This window comes from Hypomesus nipponensis, chromosome 10 (assembly GCF_054491055.1).
Source record: "Hypomesus nipponensis isolate SF chromosome 10, ASM5449105v1, whole genome shotgun sequence".
In the NCBI taxonomy this organism is placed as follows: Eukaryota; Metazoa; Chordata; class Actinopteri; order Osmeriformes; family Osmeridae; genus Hypomesus; species Hypomesus nipponensis.
In genome coordinates this window covers 13844835-13866338 of record NC_140370.1, presented here as the reverse complement: position 1 = coordinate 13866338, position 21504 = coordinate 13844835, and the positions used below count along the sequence as shown (strand labels likewise).

At 46.0% G+C, this 21504-nt stretch overlaps 3 protein-coding genes across 7 annotated transcripts; 2 read left to right on the top strand and 1 right to left on the bottom strand.

Annotated features, from left to right (window-relative positions):
* Nucleotides 1-911: 911 nt before the first annotated feature.
* Nucleotides 912-7510, top strand: klhl20 (kelch-like family member 20). The gene is made up of 13 exons (XM_084706906.1): nucleotides 912-1044; nucleotides 1454-1512; nucleotides 2076-2442; nucleotides 2620-2826; nucleotides 3079-3237; nucleotides 3528-3622; nucleotides 3832-3947; nucleotides 4227-4410; nucleotides 4701-4844; nucleotides 5015-5148; nucleotides 5395-5603; nucleotides 5700-5806; nucleotides 5921-7510. The coding sequence occupies exons 2-13, from the start codon at nucleotides 1490-1492 to the stop codon at nucleotides 6003-6005; spliced, it is 1830 nt and encodes a 609-aa protein (XP_084563032.1). The 5' UTR covers nucleotides 912-1044; nucleotides 1454-1489; the 3' UTR covers nucleotides 6006-7510.
* A 196-nt stretch (nucleotides 7511-7706) lies between these two features.
* Nucleotides 7707-10785, bottom strand: cenpl (centromere protein L). 3 transcript variants are annotated; one of them, XM_084706908.1, is made up of 5 exons: nucleotides 10629-10785; nucleotides 9276-9447; nucleotides 8831-9082; nucleotides 8103-8660; nucleotides 7707-7964 (listed from the first exon to the last, which is right to left on the bottom strand). In XM_084706908.1, exons 1-5 carry the CDS (start codon nucleotides 10646-10648, stop codon nucleotides 7890-7892), a joined length of 1077 nt encoding a protein of 358 aa, XP_084563034.1. In that variant the 5' UTR covers nucleotides 10649-10785; the 3' UTR covers nucleotides 7707-7889. The 3 variants fall into 3 exon arrangements, with proteins under 3 accessions (XP_084563034.1, XP_084563035.1, XP_084563033.1); XM_084706909.1 differs by lacking the exon at nucleotides 10629-10785 and adding an exon at nucleotides 9737-9855; XM_084706907.1 differs by lacking the exon at nucleotides 10629-10785 and adding an exon at nucleotides 9683-9776.
* On the top strand, nucleotides 10055-17684 carry dars2 (aspartyl-tRNA synthetase 2, mitochondrial). Of its 3 annotated transcripts, none has more exons than XR_014767113.1 (18): nucleotides 10055-10660; nucleotides 10813-10912; nucleotides 10996-11062; nucleotides 11189-11290; nucleotides 11419-11514; nucleotides 11608-11731; nucleotides 12035-12081; nucleotides 12298-12404; nucleotides 12789-12858; nucleotides 13132-13311; nucleotides 13457-13564; nucleotides 13659-13721; nucleotides 14242-14394; nucleotides 15199-15417; nucleotides 15763-15873; nucleotides 16695-16770; nucleotides 16943-17271; nucleotides 17380-17684. XR_014767113.1 is itself a non-coding variant. In XM_084706905.1 (18 exons), the coding sequence occupies exons 2-18, from the start codon at nucleotides 10612-10614 to the stop codon at nucleotides 17125-17127; spliced, it is 1857 nt and encodes a 618-aa protein (XP_084563031.1). In that variant the 5' UTR covers nucleotides 10056-10417; nucleotides 10504-10611; the 3' UTR covers nucleotides 17128-17684. The 3 variants fall into 3 exon arrangements, 2 of the variants coding, with proteins under 2 accessions (XP_084563030.1, XP_084563031.1); XM_084706905.1 differs by having other exon boundaries at nucleotides 10056-10417; nucleotides 10504-10660; nucleotides 16943-17684; XM_084706904.1 differs by having other exon boundaries at nucleotides 16943-17684.
* The last annotated feature ends 3820 nt before the right edge of the window (nucleotides 17685-21504 follow it).

Below are 21504 nucleotides of genomic sequence, written 5' to 3'. Positions count from 1 at the left end.
TCTGCAGTATCAAATGAGATAAAACCTTGAACAAACAAATACGTCCTCTCTGTGCCATACCTGCGATGTCAATTGTATTCATAGATGATTGATAAATTAGATAACAAAGACAGCTTTTGTTTAGGCCTCTCAGATATTTTGGTGGCACCAGAGTAGAGCCCCTGCTCGTCTATAAAGTAAGCTGAACAAAGGCTACAGATATTTCTGACTGCTTACTCAATCTGAAGCTGAGTCACAGTGCAATCCCCAGCACCAAACCCTACCTCTGACACGTGCAAACATTTTAGGAGATAGGGTAGGAGAAGAGAGGGTAACGACGGCAGAAGCAGGGCGCTTCTTCTCGAGGACATTGTGTAAAACCCGGAGAGCTAAGCTGTTTTGACCATTTTTTTCATTTGCAGTGAGCAAGGCATTGTCATTCAGTTCTCAATCTATTCGTTCGCATTTGCCTCCACTGAACAATAGAAAGCCTGCAACAAGTCATGTAGAAATGTGTTTTTTCATTTATTTATTTCATAAAACATTTATGTGAACCAGATATAAAAGTAGGCTTTGTCAGTAATGCCAGAGGTGATTCACTTATCACATACGACAGGGTCACACAAATCATCTCAGTGGCTATAGAAACGTCGGTTTGTCGTCCTGTTGATAGTCAAATACTGCCATCTAGTTTTGGATCAAAGGCAGCAGCAGCGGTGTAAAATCATACACATTGGCATGTTCTCATGACAGATAAATGCTTATTTTCCATACCTCCATTAAAGTTATAATTTCTTTCATCAAACTGTTTAATCAGCTGTTTATGTATTCGATTTTTGCATAATAGTTTACATCTTTTCACTGTCAAAAATACAAATAATTTCGCATTTGGTGACCTTTATTTTGGAATTTCTTATGACAAAATACGCAGCCGGAAGGGGTTAGTGGGAATTTCGTGGAATGTTTAGATAGGGCTGGCCTAGTGTAGCTAGTCCACCCTACTTACAGTTGTGTAGGTGCTAGCCAAATTAGTGATCGGCCCGGACGTTGAAATGGATTTCTAAGGTAATTATTTTCGATTCGTATTTGTTCTGTTCCAGACTAATTATATTCCTATTTCGAAAAAGCGCAAGTCAGTTTGTTTGGATAGCGGATATCTCCTGTGCCATAGATCACAACACATTGGACGATTAGCTAGCTAGCAACAGTGTCAGTTATCAAGGCTAAATCTAGACAGTCCGACAAGAAAGTTGGCCAAAGTTAGTACACGTGTGCTAGGTTTAGGATGCATGTTGCTAATTAACTAAAATCGAATTCAACCACGTAGACTTCTGTAAAAAAACAAAACTTGTTCGTCGCAATTTTTCGAGTTAGCCATCTAGGCTAGCTAAATGTACCAATGCTCGCTATTCATCAGACATCACAAGGAAGAATATGATCTGATAACACAATCATGTTTATTTGTAACCATCAGGTCGGCAAATAGTGGACCAAACATCGTTTTCTGTGCATGGACGGAAACCCAATGCGCAGGTACGTGTTGTAGACGCTACAGTTACATGATCATCTCATCTCAAGCCGACTAAGCTAGGTTATTTCAGTTTGAAATAATTCCATTACCGGAACCAAATATTTTAAACTACTGCCATTCACTCAGTTTTATAGATTGAGGCGTGAGCTAGCAATTTTCCTTTCATTGTGTACCCTAGTACTTTTTTTTTCTTCTGTCGTTGCCACTGTGTGGCTATTGAGTCAATTTTGTCTTTCTATTCATAGACTAGACTCCACCCGACTCGAACTGACCTCAGAGTGTATCCAGGGACTGGTTAAAGTGGTAGTGCTAAGTCTTTAACCAGTGTAATTTGCGTCAGAACCAAACAGCTGCCTCCAGTGCCTTATCTCTGAGGCCAGTTAAATGCTAGGATATAGCCTCAGATATCTGCTGTCGTTGTGTTGAGATACAACCCAGAGTTTGAGCTTTGATTAAGTTCCATATGAGCCGTATCCACCTAATGTCCTGTAATTCAAGTACTGCTAAGTGGTGGCAACATTCCCAACTCTTTCTCCTCCTCACACCGCTAACCCTCCTCTCTCAGGGCTACCAGCGCACGCCAAGACAACACCGGAATGGACATCACTAGCCGCTGTACCCTGGGAGACCCCAACAAGCTTCCGGAGGGGGTTCCCCAGCCTGCCCGGATGCCCTATGTGTCCGACAAGCACCCCAGACAGACGCTGGAGGTCATCAACCTGCTTCGCAAGCACAGGGAGCTCTGCGACGTGGTGCTGGTGGTGGGCGCCAAAAAGATCTACGCCCACCGGGTCATTCTGTCGGCCTGCAGCCCCTACTTCAGGGCCATGTTCACGGGTGAGCTGGCAGAGAGCCGGCAGACTGAGGTGGTGATCAGGGACATTGACGAGAGAGCCATGGAGCTGCTGATCGACTTCGCATACACCTCGCAGGTAACGGATAACGGATGCGCGTGTTGGGATGGATAATGTAAAAGCGGATCTAATGCGGCCGGTCGTCGACTCGGGGAGACGAGACGGTCTCACGAGACGAGACGGTAAAGTCATAGAAAAGATATGAAAGCGCCATGGCTGGATGAGCAGGTGTTTGTTGTGCTCTTCCGCCTGCAGGTGACTGTGGAGGAGGGGAACGTCCAGACTCTGCTGCCTGCTGCCTGCCTCCTGCAGCTGGCTGAGATCCAAGAGGCGTGCTGCGAGTTCCTCAAAAGGCAGCTGGACCCCTCCAACTGCCTGGGCATCAGGGCCTTCGCTGACACGCACTCCTGTAGGGAGCTGCTGAGGATAGCCGACAAGTTCACCCAGCATAACTTCCAAGAGGTGAGGAGGAGTGTGTGTGTGTGTGTGTGTGTGTGAAGGTACAGTTCACTGCTGTAAAAGGTCAGGGCTTGGATTCCAGTTAGAGGTGCTCCTTGTACTTGTGTGTGTTTACATTTGCTTTCGCGTGCTGGCGCGTGCTGGCAAGTTTACCTAGCACTCATGTCAACACATGTCAATGTGCTTTCAAAGCTTTGCAAGCTGTTGGACGATGACAGTCTCCTGACATGGGTTGGTCTTATTCTTGTCCTTCAGGTTATGGAGAGTGAAGAGTTCATGTTGCTCCCTGCCAACCAGCTGATAGACATCATCTCCAGTGACGAGCTGAACGTTCGTAGTGAGGAGCAGGTGTTCAACGCCGTCATGGCCTGGGTCAAGTACAGCATCCAGGAGAGACGACCCCAGCTGCCCCAGGTCAGACATGACTGTTTTCCACCTGCCCTGGAAGCTGTAAACCTGGTGCTCTTCAAATGGAGACATCTCATATCCCCTCAATGGAGAACCCCCTGGTCTGAAGTAGACATGTATAGGTCAAATCTGTACAGAACTGCATAGTATTATATCTACAGTGTTATGTTAATGCAGTATGAAAAAGGATCAAGTTTAAAGTTCCCGCAAATGTTGTTTTTTTTCCCCTCCTGTTATTGACCCTGTGGTTATGCGGTTATAGGTTACTGACCACAGTGGTTGTGTTGTGGTCGTAGGTCTTGCAGCATGTGCGCCTCCCCCTCCTGAGCCCCAAGTTCCTGGTGGGCACTGTGGGGTCGGATCCGCTCATCAAGAGTGACGAGGAGTGCAGGTGGGCGGAGCTAGTAACACAACAAGATCAACTAACCTGGGTCTAACATCCCCATCCTATATTAGCCCTCATTTACTAGGTGTTTACTGAACAACAGTTGAATCATTAGTCACTTCACCCCAATCCAAGTCAACACGATGACACAGCAGTGTGTGTGGGCTGCTTGATGACCTTCAGTTTTGATCCTAGTTTCACCTTCTCTCTTCCAGGGACCTGGTGGATGAAGCCAAGAACTACCTCCTCCTGCCCCAGGAGAGGCCTCTGATGCAGGGCCCCAGAACCAGGCCGAGGAAGCCCATCCGCTGTGGAGAGGTGCTGTTTGCAGGTCTGTCACCCCAAGCAAAACGGACTCCTGAATCATACAGGATCGTTGTCGAGAGAAAGCGACTGTTGTCCTGTGTCTTCCTTGTGACTAACAGCGGTAATACTGTTCAAGTTGTGCACTTCTTGAACATCTGCTGCACTTGCCGTACCCACTATTTGTTGCCTTGAAGAAATGAATGTCTTGTGTCTGGCAAAGTGGTATCAAATGAAAGGCGATGGAGAAGGCCTTCCCCAAGTTCACCCGTTCCTCTCTTCCCCTCTCCTCTCCGTGTTCCTGCAGTTGGGGGCTGGTGTAGCGGTGATGCCATCTCCAGCGTCGAGCGTTACGACCCCCAGACCAACGAGTGGCGCATGGTGGCGTCCATGAGCAAGCGGCGCTGTGGCGTCGGGGTCAGCGTGCTGGACGACCTGCTGTACGCCGTCGGCGGCCACGATGGTTCCTCCTACCTCAACAGTGTGGAGAGGTCTGTCCTGCTGGGTGCTCTCCTGCTGCATGACTGTTGACACGCCTGCCTTGGCATTGTTTTAGTTTTTTGTTACCGCTATTACATAAACACCGGGGCTTAGATCTGTTTTGTGGGTGGGACTGCTTTATGGAATAACTGAGTATGAGGCTGTTCAATTTTCTATATAAAAAATAAAAAAGTGGGTGAGGAAAGATTAGCTGTTTTCAAAAAGTGGGTATGACATGTCTAATGAAAGCTAACCCCCTGTATAAACATCTCGTCGCCCTGTCCACTTCCCGTGTGACCAGATACGACCCCAAGACCAACCAGTGGAGCAGCGACGTGGCTCCAACGAGCACGTGCAGGACCAGTGTGGGCGTGGCCGTCCTGGGGGGCTACCTGTACGCCGTTGGAGGGCAGGACGGAGTCTCCTGTCTCAACATCGTCGAGAGGTGACTGCAGGATTTGGCTTGCTTTTGTATTACCCTGTTCCTCAGGTAGCTAACACAGGGTTAGGTAGCTGCGTGCATGCTTGGAATGACAGCCTGCTGAAGGTATTGTACGGTATGTTTGTCTGCTGTGTGTTTGTGACTCACCCAACCCCCTGCTGGTGATGCTCCAGATACGACCCGAAGGAGAACAAGTGGACCCGCGTGGCCTCCATGAGCACCAGGAGGCTGGGGGTGGCTGTGGCCGTGCTGGGGGGCTTCCTGTACGCTGTGGGGGGCTCTGACGGAACCTCCCCGCTCAACACAGGTACACCTGCATCGCACGCTGAGGACATGCGTGGTCTGATGGCGAAATTGTTATTGTCACTACTACAAAATGTAGAGGGATGGTGGTGCCTCACTCACAACACTCTCCCACAATTACCTTTGTGTTAGGATGTGGTCAACTACATCTGTGTGTGTGTGTGTGTGTGTTTTGGAGGTGAGGAGGTCAAACCCACAAGCCTGGTTTGCAGCTTGCGTTTGGTAAACTGTACGTGTGTGTGTGTCCCAGTGGAGAGGTACAACCCCCAGGAGAACCGCTGGCACACGGTGTCCCCCATGGGCACGCGCAGGAAGCACCTGGGCTGTGCCGTGTACCAGGACATGATCTACTCTGTGGGCGGCCGCGACGACACCACGGAGCTCAGCAGCGCCGAGCGCTACAACCCCAGGACCAATCAGTGGTCTCCTGTCGTCGCCATGACGTCCAGGCGCAGCGGGGTCAGTGTTGGTCCACTTCTGAGGTGTAAATGCCAGTTGGCGGCATCATTGTTTGGGTGAAAGCGTGTAAGCTTATTTCTGTATTGTGTCTCGCAGGTTGGACTGGCGGTGGTAAACGGGCAGTTGATGGCAGTTGGAGGGTTCGACGGCACAACGTATCTCAAAACCATAGAGGTCTATGACCCTGATGCTAACACCTGGAGGTAGGCCTTCTGGACCCTGCCGTTGACTGCTTTTGTGTCTCCTGTATACTACAATCTGCCCTCATCTGTATCAAGCGAATGTCTCACTGTACCTCCTGCCCTCTCCCTTTCTAGGCTCTACGGAGGCATGAACTACAGGCGACTGGGCGGAGGGGTGGGGGTTATCAAAATGACTCATTGTGAATCTCACATCTGGTAACGCACCTCCCAGGATCACAACGTCTTCGTCACTCGTGCCTCCTAAAGAGACGTTCTCGTGCCGAGATGAAGGGAATGGAGGACGACGGCTTCTCTCACTCACAGCCAGTCAGTTGGCATGCCAAGGAAATGTCTTTCGGTCACTTCACTACCGGTGTACTTTTTACTGTCTTGCCATTGGTCCATCGCTGTGCCACCAGTAAATTACATGGCAGAGAATCCACCAATCACGTGTGAAGAAGGATTTTTTTCTTTGAATCTTCCCCGAAGCAAATATTCCACATCCCCATTGTTCTATCTGTGTGACTGAGAAGGCACTGTGCCTCTGCACTTTAGAATAACCGTCGAGATTTTAGGTGGCGTCTACTTCTCATCAACTCTGGCTATTGACCGGATGTTTCCATGCAGATACTCCATGGGGCTTGAAGACAGCCTCTCCAGGTGCACTAAGCCCATGGGGTCACTCTACTTGTGCTGGTCCTCATAAGTAGGTCATGTGGGGAACTTGTTAGAATCTCCTCTAAATTGAATGCACTGTGATTATTATTTCTTTTTTTTCTTTTTTGTGTGTTGCTGTTTTTAGAGTGTGACACTGAGCATTATCTTGGGCCCCGCATTTTTTTTTTTTTCTGGGAGGGGAGAGAATCTGGTCCCAAAAAGCTGTCGTTTTCACAAATGTTACAATTGAATAGTTGATGATAAAACATTCATACTATGGCGTGTCCCCAAGGCTGTGTGAAAGTGGTTATTTGGTGCAACAGGTTGACACAATCACTTGTCTTTTTATTTTATAGGAATCACATTTCCAAAACGGTCTGCACTTTATTTACATTATATAAATATATTCTGTGGCGAATGAGATGCATAAACACATCCACAGCAGTTCATTGAAAGCACAGCAAGGAAGCATAAAGACATGTTGTAATATGCATTTTGAACTTGTCAGTTGGTCTATGTAAAACCCTGGTAACAGAATTGTCACCATGTCACTGCCACAGAGTAAATATTTTAGATGAAGCTGGTGAATGAAACACTAACCTAGATACTGTATGTGCTATGGCTCTGATAGCACCCTTGTTACATGTGAGGGGAAGAAAAATGTAGCCATCTTCAGAACTGCATGGACTATAGCGATGATGCTGTTGGACCTAGGCCAAAACAGTAGTTTCATTGTACTTTCGCCAAGCAGAGTTTTGGAACCAGGCTACTATGGATGTGTCCATCATTGTGCTAATGTTGCTTTTTAGCATATGCTATGCTTTTACTCAATGGTGGATAATGTCATACTCCTATCATGAATGTGTCACCCTTCTGAGTTTGGGAAATCAAAGACTGTCATTGGGGGAAAGAAGACGGTAGATCTGTTATGTCTGTTTTGGAAAGGGTTTGAGGCCTGTGTCATCTGTAAGCCTCGATAAAAGTATGGCATTCTACTCGTATGAACCGTCGTGGATCTGTCTGTGCAATAGAAAATGACTCATGCTGGTAGTAAACAGAAGCTCCCCATCTTTTCTCTTGTCCATTTGTATTTAAAACTTTATTGATAATCATGCAGTTAAACACATTTTCAATCTTAAACAAAGACGTATCCCAGAAGGAGTACATCAGGGGGACTTATTTCTTGATATAACTTTTCACTGAATGTCAGACCTGATTTGAGAAACTATCAGACACCCAGATACTAGAGTGTGAAGGCTGTAAGTTGCAACAATCAGTTGGAAACCAACAATGTTGAGAACCATGGCAACAGTATAAAAACAAAGACATACTTTTAAAAACATGGTTGCTTTAACATGCATATACCTTTTCACAGGGAACACTAGGATATTTACAAGGTCATTTTACACAGGTATTTTGTACAAATATACAAATGTTTTAGGTCCAGTTAGATGGGCATCTTGAGGAGAGCACATTCAGTCAGTAACATCAGGATGGTTGTCATGTAGCTGCTGTTGGCAATCTGAAAGGATAAAAACCCTCTATCAAGATTTTGCCAAATAAATTGATACATGTATGTGTATAAGATTTGACAAAAAAAACAAAAGGTATGTGTGATATTTTGGCGGAATTTACGCTGACGTCAGTTTTCCAACTCTACCTTGACTTTACCGCTGTGGTGAGCTGAGCCTAGCGCCGTGGTCACCTGCACCAGTTGCCCGGCCGACAGATCGACCCGGAAGTGCCTGTAAAAGTGGGCTTCCAGCCCCTGCATGAAGCGGTTCACTTCCTGAAGGTCCACACTGCTGTCGTTGGTGACATCCTGCTCTTGACGGAGGCTGTTCCACAGCTCCCAGGCGTCCTGGGAATTCACTGTGTAGGTCACATCCATAGGAGGCAGCGTGGGCATGGTCCACACCAGTTTAAGGTGCTGGATGCTGTTGTCTGGGTGGCAGCCAGTCCACAGAGATGCCAGCCACTGCAGGTTGGTACAGTTGATGCCCAGAGTGCCGAAACAACAATCAAAGGTCCTCTGGAACCAGGATTTGACGATTGCTGTGAGGGTCTCAGGTCCTCTGCTGCAGAACAGAGGTAGGCACACAAAGTCCAGGGGTAGAGAGCGCAGATAGATGGGGTCTCCGTTGACGCAGGTCAGCCAGCCACTCCAAACCACCTTCTGTACATCGTCTTTGGCTGCAAATAATGGTCTTGACTGAATCTGGGAAATGGGGAGAGCAGTATAGCATCAGTTAACACATTCAACTAGCAATTCAGCTAGCCAATACACTTAATGCATACTCTTGAGTAGTTTCAGAGGGAAAATTACTTTAGTTTCGCTGACTATCTAGACTTTCAATCTATAATGTTCTAGTGCAGTGAAACTTTTACTTGAATGATAATTGTTTCTGCATCTTCATCAGTCTCTGCTAGCCCGAGCACCACTGAGAAGGTGACCTTGAAGTCAGACTCAGGTCCCACTTCCACTGCCAGGCCTTGCTGCTTCTCTGACACAATAAATGCAGACAGCTGCTTGGAGTACGACTTTAGCAGGGTGTATCTGAAACGATGCAGAGGGGTGACGTAGGACAATCGCCATTCCCCTTTGACCAGGAGGGCCACTTGATCAGGGTCAACATGTTTCTTAAAGGGAACAGAAGAAAAAATAACATTTGTCAGTACAAATTGATATTACTTTCAGCATTACATATTGCAAATGTCCTTTGTGTAGATGTTATTATTGTATGGTTTAAAGTAGGCCACATTAAATGCCCGACAGGACAGCTTCAAAGTAGTCGTATAAAACAACAAAAGCATGCTGCTACGTTTGAGTTACCGTAATATCACGGGACTTCGGTGCTTTTCTGCTCGTCGGTACCCTAAGAGCTGTAAGTTGGCCAGGAGTGTAACCAAAGTGTGATGTTGCTTCAACACAGCTGCGCCATGATCGCCTGTAACTTTTGCTTCGTCGTTGAGTCAAAACTCTGTTGAGTGGAGTCTTTACGATGCTGCAAAGAAAATAGCTGAAGTTATAGCCAGTTAGCGTGACTTTTATAAGACATGACAGCTCGAATAACTGTTATTTGATACTGACTGGGCGATAGAAACAGCATGTGTATTAAGCTAGCTAGCTAGGCTAGCTCTAGTAAGCTAATACTGTAGCCTGAACATTTTGATGATTATTGATAATGATGGTTAATCGTATTCCGAGTTTAGATCAAGAAAGTATTTCACGGCCGTTACCTGCACTTCTGAGTGAAATTGGCTGATTTATAATAGTTTAAATACATAGACTACCTGTTCCGTGTTTCCATAGTATCTGAAGTGAACAACAGACTGAAAAAGGAAATTAATTTTGAACATCGCGCTTTCCCAGAATGCAACTGGAGCAGACCCGTTGAAAGAGGGTCTAGGACTGTGTAGTCGATTGCCGCATGATACAACTCTAAAGTTACACTTTGAATTCAAATGCATTGAGACCTTAAAATACAATGAACTCACCACTGTGACACAAATAACCACATATGCTATACATTCTTTAAGGTTATTCATATTTACAAACAATGCCCTTCAAATAGTCTTATGGAATCAATCGATTACAATGCTCTATTACTTTGTTCTAAATTTGAACAAGGAGAAAATCGCTGATATCAAAACTGCCTACTGTGAGATTGGTGTGCCTTTTAGATGCATCCAAGTATATCAAGTACAGTGAATGCTACCTCACTGTCACGGAAGCAAGGACATTTCGTAAACATACTAGTTTGCTAGCCATACGAATGGAAGCAAACTAAATCGACAAAGAACAGTTAAACTTCAAGGTCGCTATAGCTATCCAGATTTATTCTTGACAGTCTCTGTGAGCAGAATCTTGCGTTATGTTTTTCTGTCAGCCATATACACAATCATGTCAGCTATAGCTGAACTTTATGATATCGGTAATGTACCCATGTGCCGCCTTAGTCAGACAAGTACAAGGTTAGTTGACATTGAATGAATGGGAACATCATTGGACAGAAGGTTGTCTTTAAAAAATGGCTTATAAAAGCAGGGTATTGGTACAGAGGTTTCTCCTCGCGCTGAGACGAGACAGCAGGGCATATTCCGTTTGGCAAAGCACCGCTCTTCCAACTGTGAGCCAAGGACATCTGACCAAATCCAACGTCACCCGAATGAGGTGTATACTCACTATAAACAGAAACTTCGCATGCAGCACTGCAGGTAATTCTACCACATTATGTGTTAACTATTTGTTATCCTGGTTGCTTGCTATGGTCTCACTAAATAACTCGTGTTCCGTTTTAGTGTTACTTTAAAAACAGTTTAGCTAACGTCACTCCTGTCATTATCCAACTTTCCACATGTCTCTGTAGGTTCCAGCAGCCTGTCTTTCAGGAGCCACACTTGTGGAGAGTTGAGATCTGTTCACGTGGGCGATGAGGTCACTTTGTGTGGCTGGGTCCAGTACGTCAGGTGGGTCGTCATTGTTGAGTCCATCTGGCTATTTGGGATTTAATTAGGATTGTGCTCACACTATGCATATTCTCTTCCATCAGACAAGACTTGTTTGTAATCATGAGAGATTTTGGGGGTTTGACACAAATTCTTATCCCTCAAGACAAGGTAGGCAACGTTTTACACTACCATCAAGTTATTCAGAAACACCATTAAGTACTTTGTCACACTAATCATCCATTCTCCAATATTGACTTCATCTCATCTTTTTCTGTTTTCGGTCCCTTGATGTAGTCCAAAAGTCATCTGAAGAAAGTTCTGTGCGAGCTGACAGTTGAGTCAGTCATCAAAGTGAAGGGCACAGTCAGTCTTCGGCCAGAAGGACAGGAGAACAAGGTCAGTTTAATTGGGACGAGACGCGAGGCCAGGAACACTGTGGCTTGCGGGAGCAAATATCACCATGGGCACTGAGATCGTTTCCTTAAATTCTCTGTGTGTGTGTCTGTGTTTTGTGTGTTCTCTAGAACATGCTCACAGGAGAGATTGAGGTCTGTGCTGAAAGTGTGGAGGTTCTTAATACTTGCCGGAAACTGCCTTTTGAAATCAAAGATTTTGTGAAGGTGAGCACCAGCACGATCCAACTCCTAAGAAAAAAATAAGACATGTCAGTGACTTAGCCTGACATCAAACCACATCTCCTTCTAAATTCCCAGAAGTCCGAGTCCCTGAGGATGGAGTATCGTTATCTGGACCTGCGTTCCTCTCAGATGCAGACCAACCTGAGAATGAGGTCCCAGCTGGTGATGAAGATGAGAGAGTACCTCTGTAACATGCACGGTGCCTTAACCCATCTGACTCAACTCTCTTATCAACGAGGCCTGCCTCTGTACCTTAAAGTTTCCAGTTCCTCTTCAAGTTTGACTTCAGTATTTGTGCTTTGTTCCTATTCTGTTTGTTAACATGTTTATTACAGCTTTCAGAAGGACCACAAACAAATTATACTTAACATTCAAAATGTATCGCCCCCGTGCTTAGGACATAATGCACAACTTGAAAGGTTGCAGTGTGAAACAAAGAGAAAAGACAAAGATCAGAAATGAACTGTGTATAAAGTATGTTGTTGTTTCTGTGCTGTTTTAGGGTTTGTGGATGTGGAGACTCCTACCCTTTTTAAGAGAACTCCAGGAGTAAGTAGTACCGTTCTATAACACATAGCCATCCTGTGTAATTAAATTCCTAAATAAGGAAATTAATACAACACATCATTTTTTTCGTTTATGTTTAACATGAATTAACATGCATGCCACACATTGATTTACCCATATATATATATATATATAATTGTCCCAGTCAGATATTCAGGATGTTTTTAGCTCACCAACACAATTTCCTGTCTTTTCTAGGGTGCTAAGGAGTTTGTAGTTCCTTCCAGGGAGCCAGGCCGGTTCTACTCCCTCCCCCAGAGTCCACAGCAGTTTAAACAGCTCCTCATGGTGGCAGGATTTGACAGGTTCGCTCGATCACTCCATCCGTCACCCTCAAGACAACCCAGCATTTTGAAGGGGTCCCCTATAGATGAGTTACTAGGAAACATTCAGAAAAGGGTTGAGTTCTGGCAGTTGGTTAGTTAAGTGTATGTTGATCATCTGTTCAGCGGATCCTTTAGTAAAGTTACTCAAGGCATATCTGTAGTTAATATTATGAGTCCTGTGCATAAAGATCTATAGCTTCTGCAGGAAATCAGATCTTATTCTGTCGGAAGCAATATAACTGTGTGACTCTGAGAAGGTGGAGCAAGTTGATGGAATCCATGCCAGGCACTGCATCCACGCCATCTTGTGATGTGAAATTGGCATTCCACAGTCCTCTCATGTGGATGGTTCTGATCTTGCAGGTACTTTCAACTCGCTCGTTGCTACCGAGATGAAGGCTCCAAGCCAGACAGACAGCCAGAATTCACCCAGGTAATGTGGTGATTAGCTGTGTGAAGAGAGACACCATGAGCTGACTTCCAAGGCCAGACACAGAGAGAGAGAGTTTGGCTGATGCAGATGAACTGCTTGCCACGCTGTTTTCATGGAGTCTGGCCCATTCTAACACCCACACATCTCTTTCAGTTGAAAGTCCTTGTCGGTTGAACACACCCACCCACTCAGCTTTAAAAATGCACACACCCTTCTCATAGCTGCAGCAGCTCCTGTAATTTCTCTCTGGTCTCCTCTCCTCTGCCTTTCCAGGTAGACATAGAGATGTCTTTTGTGGATCAGGCAGGCATCCGGACACTGATTGAGGGGCTGCTACAGCACTCTTGGCCTGTGGAGAAAGGTTCTGTCAGTGTTCCCTTCCCCTCCATCACCTATGAGGAGGCCATGAGGGACTATGGTGTGGACAAGCCAGACACACGCTTCGACATGAAGGTCTGCTCATTACAGTGTGTGTGTGTGTGTGTGTGTGTGTGAGAGAGAGAGTTTCTATGCGGTAGTTGAGGGGATATTTGGAGAGAGATGTTTCCTTTTGTCTGGACATGCTGCTATTTGAAGCCTGCTGTGTTTCCCTGTACAGCTGGTGGACGTGAGTGAGGTGTTCTGGCACACAGACATTCATTACCTCAAAGCTGCTCTCGACCAACCAGGAGGCTGCATCCAAGCCATCTGTGTCCCAGGCGGAGCTGTGAGTCCAGCCTAGCAACACACCTGAACCATCCCCAGATCTTGTCTTGTTTGAGTTTGTTTGAGCACCATTGTGTTTTATTATCTCCTCACAGACACTTATGAAGGGCAAGGATTTGGAATCCCTTAAACACACAGCCAAGACCCAGTTCAGTCAGGTAGAGTCTGCCTCTGGGAACCTACCCGCTACCCTCATGAACTGCCTCACTAAAGGGAACAGACAGCTGCCGTGAAATATTCATTCTCAGCATTATCAATGACTCCAGATGATTGTGATGAAACAGCTAAACGTCGTAGATGCCATATTTTGCTCTAGGCAAGATCAGACCCCACTGGTTCAGGAGGTAGACCTTCTCCCACGCACTCCCTTCACAGAACTAGATGATTAGAAAATGCATTCCTAATTTGTGGCTGTATTATAACTAATGATTTATTGGGTTTAGTAATTTATATAGAGAGATGAGGGGTACATAGGCATTCAAGGCTTCTCACTACTGCCTCAGGCTAAAGAGCTTCACATGAATACAAAGTGAGTTGTGTTTTCTGGTCTGTGTGTGTGTGTGTGTGCATCCTTATGTACGTGCTTTCACTGTTTGTTCATTTGTGTCTACGTGTGTGTGTGTGTGTGGGTGGATGGATGGACGGATGTGTTCGTTCTCTTTACTTTCCCTCTCCCAGGACTTGAGTGTGCTGTTGGTGAAGGCAGATGGCACATTGAAGTCTCCTCTCAGCAGACTGCTGTGTGGCCCAGCCAGGGAGCAGCTGTTGCAGACCGCCCAAGCCCGGCCGGGGGACCTGCTCCTCCTCTCTGCTGGCCCTCTGGACGCTGTGGTGGGTCGCACTCACACACCCTGGCCCCTCAACACCACACCAGATGCCAATTACTGCTTGATTACTGTTTAGCATAGCATGAGCCTGGCTGGAGAGCGAGGTGGGTGGGGTGCCCTGTTATTTGAGTGTTGGTTGCCCATTGGTTCCATTTTGTAAGACAAGTATCATTAAGTGTAGTTGGGTAATTGAAACATATTCACAATTACATCTTCAGATCTGGTAAGCAACTACAACTCGTCCTTACTTCTCATTGCATCCATACAGAATCTCCTGGTTGCCTTTTGCTGGATTGACTTGGCACTGGCGTGTTATTTACTGCACACGTAGTAGCTAGTAGTTATTATGTTCTTGAAGTATTTTACATTCAGTAACATCTTTGAGGAGCACCAGCTTCAAATCCAATACATCTTGATGTGTTCAGTGTTCCCAACACAAAACTGTAGACTTGCAGCTGCTTTGATTTGTGTGTCAATCAATACAGACCTTATATTTCAAGGGATAGGGAGGAATTGCAATCACCAGCCAGGTTCAAGCATTAGGAAAACAACCTACAGTCCACTCTCATATCAATCAATATCCAGTAAAAAAAAAGGATTTTGTTGGAACTTATGTGCAGGGCATTAAAACAATGTTGTTTTTGACGCTGACATAAGATTTTACTTCACTTTAGTTTAGATTATTGCCTGGTAAAGCTAGCTGCACCATATAAACTCTCCAAATAATGAACCCCCGTTTCATCTTTACCTTCTGAGAGTGCATTTCTCACACAGGCCTTTTCCTGATTCCTGTCTCTCCCTCCCACAGAGACCCCTGCTAGGGAAGTTAAGACTGCAGTGCGCTGACCTCCTGGAGGGCCGGGGCGTGGCGCTGCGACACCCCTCAGACTACCAGTTCCTGTGGGTGGTGGACTTCCCACTGTTCCTGCCCAAGGAGGAAGAGCCAGGCCAGCTGGAGGCCGCCCACCACCCGTTCACGGCTCCGCTCCCTGAAGATGCCCACCTTCTCTACTCCGCTCCACGCAAGGTTAGGGGTGGCTCCCCCACGAGCTTGCCCACCAGCCTGCTTCCCTGCCAGGGCCCACGCAAGACAGCTCAGTCCCTATAGGGAGAGCGAAATCTGCTATCATAACTGATTGAAGCTGCCTTTCTGTGCTCTTGCGTTCTGTTGAAATACTGATGCAATACACACAGCACTGGCACGCTTGTTGTTTTGAGGGTTGTTTTATAACTGGCCCGTGGTCAGAAAAACATCCTTTGAAAAAGAGATGATTTATTTTGCAGTTTTTAGTACGATCATGTCTATCCGTGTAATTGAATCCTTAAGATGGATGTAAATAGAGAAACAAAATGGACCTGTCCGTATTGTCAGGTCCGTGGGCAGCACTATGACCTGGTTCTGAACGGTTCTGAGATCGGCGGAGGCTCCATCCGGATCCACGAAGCCTCTCTGCAGCAGTACGTCCTCAAGAACATCCTTCAGGTCAGACTTCCTGTTTGTCAGAACTTCCTTCAGCTCAGACTTCCTGTTTGTCAGAACTTCCTTCAGGTCAGACTTCCTGTTTGTCAGAACTTCCTTCAGCTCAGACTTCCTGTTTGTCAGAACTTCCTTCAAGTCAGACTTCCTGTTTTTCAGAACTTCCTTCAGCTCAGACTTCCTGTTTGTCAGAACATCTTTCAGGTCTGACTTCCTGTTTGTCAGAACATCCTTCAGGTCTCACTTCCTGTTTGTCAGAGCATGCTTCAGGTCTCACTTCCTGTTTGTCAGAACATGCTTCAGGTCTCAATTCCGGTTTGTCAGACGGGACTATTTGTCCTGCTTCTCCAGTCTGTGTTGCAGTTTGCACTTGATTTACCGTGAAAAACCAAAGGACGTGAACCGTCCCAGTGGTGCAATCTCCGGAGTACATAAAACGCACCTTAAATACCTAAGTCTGTGATGGATGTACAGGCAGTTGTCTGACCCGAGGCTACCGTCTGACTGGCCGGGGAGCACACACAGCTGCCATTAGAGCAGCAATCCCGGCCTGTCAGAGGAAATACTAATAAAGATCTCCCCCTCCCCCCCCCCCGCCCCCCGTCAGACTCTCAGCTTCAGGGTCTCCTCACGCGCCTGAGGGTTTCTGAGAGTCTAAACGTAATCATCATGTATTGTGTTCTCTGAGAGACAGCGGACCTGAGGTTTTTATGAAGGTGTAGTTCGGGGCCTCAGTGACAGTACTGAGTAAGGTGGTTGTAATACCCGTCTGTAGACTATGTCAGGGAACCAGTCGGTCCTGACTGACGCAGGTTTGTTTTCCTCAGGAGGATCCGTCTCTTCTCTCTCACCTGCTGGAGGCACTGGACTCTGGAGCGCCCCCTCATGGTGGCATTGCATTGGGTGAGCCAACACAGCACGTTTTGGATTGAATGGACCAAATCATGCTTGAAAAACGTTTGGTTTCTCATGGGATGGGGAAAAAGAACCTATTATCAATATTGCTATGATGCGATAGTTTTATACTTGCACGATAACACAGAGTTTGGTGTTGACCGGTACCTGATTCCACCAGGACTCGATCGCCTGGTGTCTCTCCTGGTCGGAGCGCCCAGCATCAGGGACGTGATCGCCTTCCCCAAGTCCTTCCGGGGTCATGACCTCATGAGCCACGCCCCGGACTTTGTGTCAGAAGAGGAACTGAAGCCTTATCACATCTCTGTCAGCTGGCCAGCAGGGGGCGAGGGCGAGGGGCTCTAAACAGAAGATCTCTGGATTGCCCTCTGGATTCATCCTGCCAGCCTTTCTTTAGGACCTGACTGGTCGTGGGCGGATCAGCAACTGCTCTGTAGAGCAGCTTTCACCATTGTTTACCTGTTATATCTGATACCACAATATCCATGGGTGAGTAAGGACGCGTGTCTGGAATGCTGGGAAGGGATGGCAGCTTCTGTTGGATCTGGGCTGTGCTTGAACCCTCCTTAGACTCCAGGTCTATTCTGGTCACACCAGACGGTGAAACTGAGGATGTCCACGAGTAGCCAGCCTGAGACGAGAGGAGTCTTCTAAGGAATGCCTTGGCAGCCCATGTCACAGCGTCAACAGTGTTGGACTGGAGGAGAACGAAGGATCTCTCATCCGTGAGAGAGTGCCCTGTTTTTTTTGTTGTTCCACAATTTACGTTTCCCATGGTTCCTCTGCTTGCTCACGGCAGTCTTACGACCCACGATGGTGTCGGAAAAGATGTCACTTTCAGCTAAATCGATATGGATCAATATGGAAGCATGCTGTGTGTATTAAAGTATGCCATGATTGGATGGAGACGTGGTTGTGTCTTGTTTTGTAGATTGATCCATTTGTAGGCTTCCTCCAAATATAAAACCTATATATAAACCGATTCTAACCTGGATTGATTAAGTCATTTTCAAACTGCCCAATAGGGGGTAGTATTGTTCCATGTCATTTTTACACTATTGTATTCCCATTTTGTTGATGCCCTTACTGTATCTAGGACAAGCTGACATTAGCAGAAGCAGTTAAGGTTAAATACTTTATTCAAGGGCAGCACAGTCCCATACTGTATAGTAAAACCTGACATAGTTTGAACTGTAACCTATAGATCACTATCTACAACACAGGAATGACCGTACGGCTATTTCAGCCCTACAGAGACCACAATCACAACTTCAGAGGTATACTGGGTATTGTGTGAATTCCAGTTAGCACGGGGTTTAGAAGGCATTTCTGTAGCAGACCAGGTAGAGTGTGTTTGTGTGTGTGTCCCTTTACTCTGCAGTTATTTCAGGGGCCACCAATGTGCCCCTTTGTGCCAGTGTGTAAATAGTGCTTTTAACAACAGCAGCTGCCTAACGCCCTGCGCCACACCAACACCTTCTCCAGGAGACAGAGGCAGACGCTAATGCCAACGCAGATGTTCTCATTAGTGGAACAATGCTACAGCCAGCAGTTGTTGCCTGGCTCTTCCCTGTCTGTCCTGGCTGGTTAGCTGTCTGCTGTTTGAGGGGTGAGGACTGTGGGAGAGAGACTGTTCTGATGGGCGAGGACAACAGGGGAGACTGTGGGAGAGAGACTGTTCTGAGAGGTGAGGATAACAGGAGAGAGAGTGTTTTGAGAGGTTAGGCCAGTGAAGGAGAGACTGTTCTGAGGGCTGAGGACAGTGGTAGAGATGCTTTTTACAGTTTTTCCCCAGTGCCTGAGCTTGACTAGCCAACTGGCTGTGCCAGAAAAATGTTCAGCAGTTACCGTTTTGCACTGAGCAGAGATGGGAAAGCGAGAAGGGGGAGTTGGTGTGACCCCTTGGCCAGTGTGCAGGCCAGGGCTCAAATGAAGCCAGCCAGAGAGATGCACAGCCTACACTTAGTCATGACTCGGAGGCCAAATTCTGTCTTTTCATGTCTATAGTGCTGGAGGTCGTCAGTAGCTTGCTGTGAAATGAATGGACCTTTTAAGTCAAAGTCACTTCAGGTTCGTTGTCTTGATTTGTGCATTTCTTCCAGAGTCTAGTGGTAGCTAGCTGTTGGTACTGTAGCTGGAAATGTGAATTTATTCACAGTCACTGACGGCCAAATTACCTGCGGCCCGGGGACAATTATGCGTCAAACATAAAAGGGCAAAGAAAGGACAATGGTGTTTACCCTCCGCAGAATGGTGTGAGCTTGCAAGTTTAAAGTAACACTCCCCAACCATGACTAAAGCATAATTATAATGACTTCCAGCTCACTTTTCTGTCCTCAATTTAATGAGCATGTGTGTATAATTTCCAACATTTTGTAATCTCTGAGGACAGTGGTCTCCAGAGCGTAATCCAGGTTGATGTGGTCTGGGAGGGATTTTTACCCGGCACCTCCCAGACAAGCCTGTGGATAATGAGCTTTCTGACACCGCCTTGGTCCCTAATGGCCATTTGTTATGGAAAGCACTTGAGCAAAAATAAACAGTGTAGCCTACATGCACAGCCGCTTGCCAGATATCCAGCGTAAGCACCACTGCAGCACACGCTCAGAGGGCGGCAGTGCATTGTTTGTTGTTCAGATTGTTGGCTACTTCCGAGCAATGTTTGTTTTAAATGTGTGTACACGGTATTAGTGTTGTAACTATTTGAGCTGGCGTGTCGTCCTGAATGGATGCAGAGGAGACATGCTGTGACTGTAATACCAGGCGTCTCGCTCCTCTCTGTAGTAACCATTCTTTGGTCATGGAACATACTTACGCTTGCTTGACAGATTGAGATAGCTCCTTCCCTCCTCATCTGTCAGAAGGTTTCTGGGTAGAGATGATAGATCATCCGTCATGTTGTGTTTATGACAGTTTCTCATGTCAATATGGTGACAGCTTGTGGAGCCACACTGTTAAAAAGGGATCACCATGCCCCCACAGAGAAACATACACTAATGTATTCTGGGGACAAATATAAACAAATTGAATATTCAATATTGATGTTTACCAAAAAGAGCAAGACAGGAGAGAGTGCGTGATTGGGTGAGCTGTTGAAGGATTTGGGCCATGGAACGGCTTGGATACAGTATGGATGCAAGTCAACAAGCTGGAAGACACATGTTTATTGTTTTGTTATCTATTCTGAATGTCACTTCTGAAGCGAGAAAAACTGTTAGCTATTCTATTCTGTCAGAAAAACTGTATCTCTCAAAATATCAAAAGAGTCTGAAGCGTAGAAGCTGTTGAACTGCAGCTGTAGATGTTATTTGTAACCCAGTGTAACACTCTGATGTTGATGTAAGTGCATAACAACATCTGGTAGCATCTGTACTAATGGTGTAATGTATATTCTGCATGACAACTATTTAGTCAAATAAATCCTTGGGGAATCCTTAGACGACTAGCCACAAATATTACCGAACATGTTGTAATGGGAAAGTGATCAATACAGGAATTACAATCTGCTTTACCTTCATTCCAGTGTTTACTGCACATCCCACATCCCACTTTCTTCAAGTGGGATTTAAAATGAATATAGATTTGTCATTTTAATCGAAAGAGTGGCGCTATGTTTCAAGTTTAATAGGAGGAATACTTTATCTTATTCTATCGCAATGCAAATCCTTACCTCTGCATCTAGCACAAAAGAGATACATCACTGTGAGGCTTTAATCAATCCGTTTATGGCTTTTAGTGTTGTGATAGATACTATCATTAATATTTCAGTATCAGGCGGATACTTTTCTTTAGCATCTGTATCTGTTACCTGTCCTTGCTCTGAAGATTGAAGGGGAGTGTTGGCTGCAGTTTTGGCAGCTTTATGCCAATACCGATGGTGTCTTTGTCAAACTATCGAGTGAGAAATAAAGATCACCATATCTTCTGAGCCAACCAATATTTTCTAGTCATTTAGTCCCCACTGTCGTACCTATGACGTTTTCACTTCCATCATACCCAAGTACCGACACTAAATGTGAGGCATCTTATAAGACGCTCAGTACCAAACAGATATCGAGTGCAACCGACCGCAAAAACACCAAACGGGCGATCCTAGAATGAGGTCTCTCCATTATCGTCACCACTATTGTCATCTGACAAGCCAGCAATGGTAAACCCCCATATTACAAGCAATAACACTTAGTGCACTGCCTATATTATATTTATTAAAATCTGTCAAATGCTGAGCATCAGGGGATTGCGGATATTTTGGCTTCACGTTTGTTGAATACAAATCAAGGCGGGTAGAGTTTACGTGCCAGGAGCTGTTAGGCAGCTGAGTAATGCCAGCAGGCCTTAGGCAGGCCCACACACGCTGCAGTAACACACAGTAGACAGACAGGCAATGACACAGACCGACAAACAGACAGACAGACAGACAGACAAACAGACAGACAGACAGGGACACAGATGGAGAGATAGACAAGCAGGCAGGCAGGCATGAAGACAAGCAGATTCACATCACTGGCTACTCTTTCAGAGGTCACCTTGAGCAGTTCTTATGAGATCAATGTGGCCTAGTTCTGTAGAACATCAAATATGCATTGAGGACATTAAAGACACAATCTATGTTGCTTGTATGTGGGACACAGATCATGAGGCTTTGAGGACATCATTCCAGTGAGAAACTGGAATTGAAAGATCATTTCTAAAGGATAGGAGTAAAATGGAATCAAGGTAATG

Coding starts and splice junctions, on each gene's coding strand:
- cenpl (XM_084706907.1), bottom strand. CDS start 9,729: ATGTATTTAAACTATTATAAATCAGCCAATTTCACTCAGAAGTGCAG. Junction 8,661..8,830: donor CAGAAACAATTATCATTCAA/GTAAAAGTTTCA, acceptor CCCATTTCCCAG/ATTCAGTCAAGACCATTATT. Junction 7,965..8,102: donor ACCACAGCGGTAAAGTCAAG/GTAGAGTTGGAA, acceptor TTATCCTTTCAG/ATTGCCAACAGCAGCTACAT.
- klhl20 (XM_084706906.1), top strand. CDS start 1,490: ATGGACGGAAACCCAATGCGCAG. Junction 2,827..3,078: donor CCCAGCATAACTTCCAAGAG/GTGAGGAGGAGT, acceptor CTTGTCCTTCAG/GTTATGGAGAGTGAAGAGTT. Junction 5,149..5,394: donor AACCTCCCCGCTCAACACAG/GTACACCTGCAT, acceptor TGTGTGTCCCAG/TGGAGAGGTACAACCCCCAG.
- dars2 (XM_084706904.1), top strand. CDS start 10,474: ATGGCTTATAAAAGCAGGGTATTGGTACAGAGGTTTCTCCTCGCGCTG. Junction 11,291..11,418: donor CAGAAGGACAGGAGAACAAG/GTCAGTTTAATT, acceptor TGTGTTCTCTAG/AACATGCTCACAGGAGAGAT. Junction 14,395..15,198: donor CTGGCCCTCTGGACGCTGTG/GTGGGTCGCACT, acceptor TCCCTCCCACAG/AGACCCCTGCTAGGGAAGTT.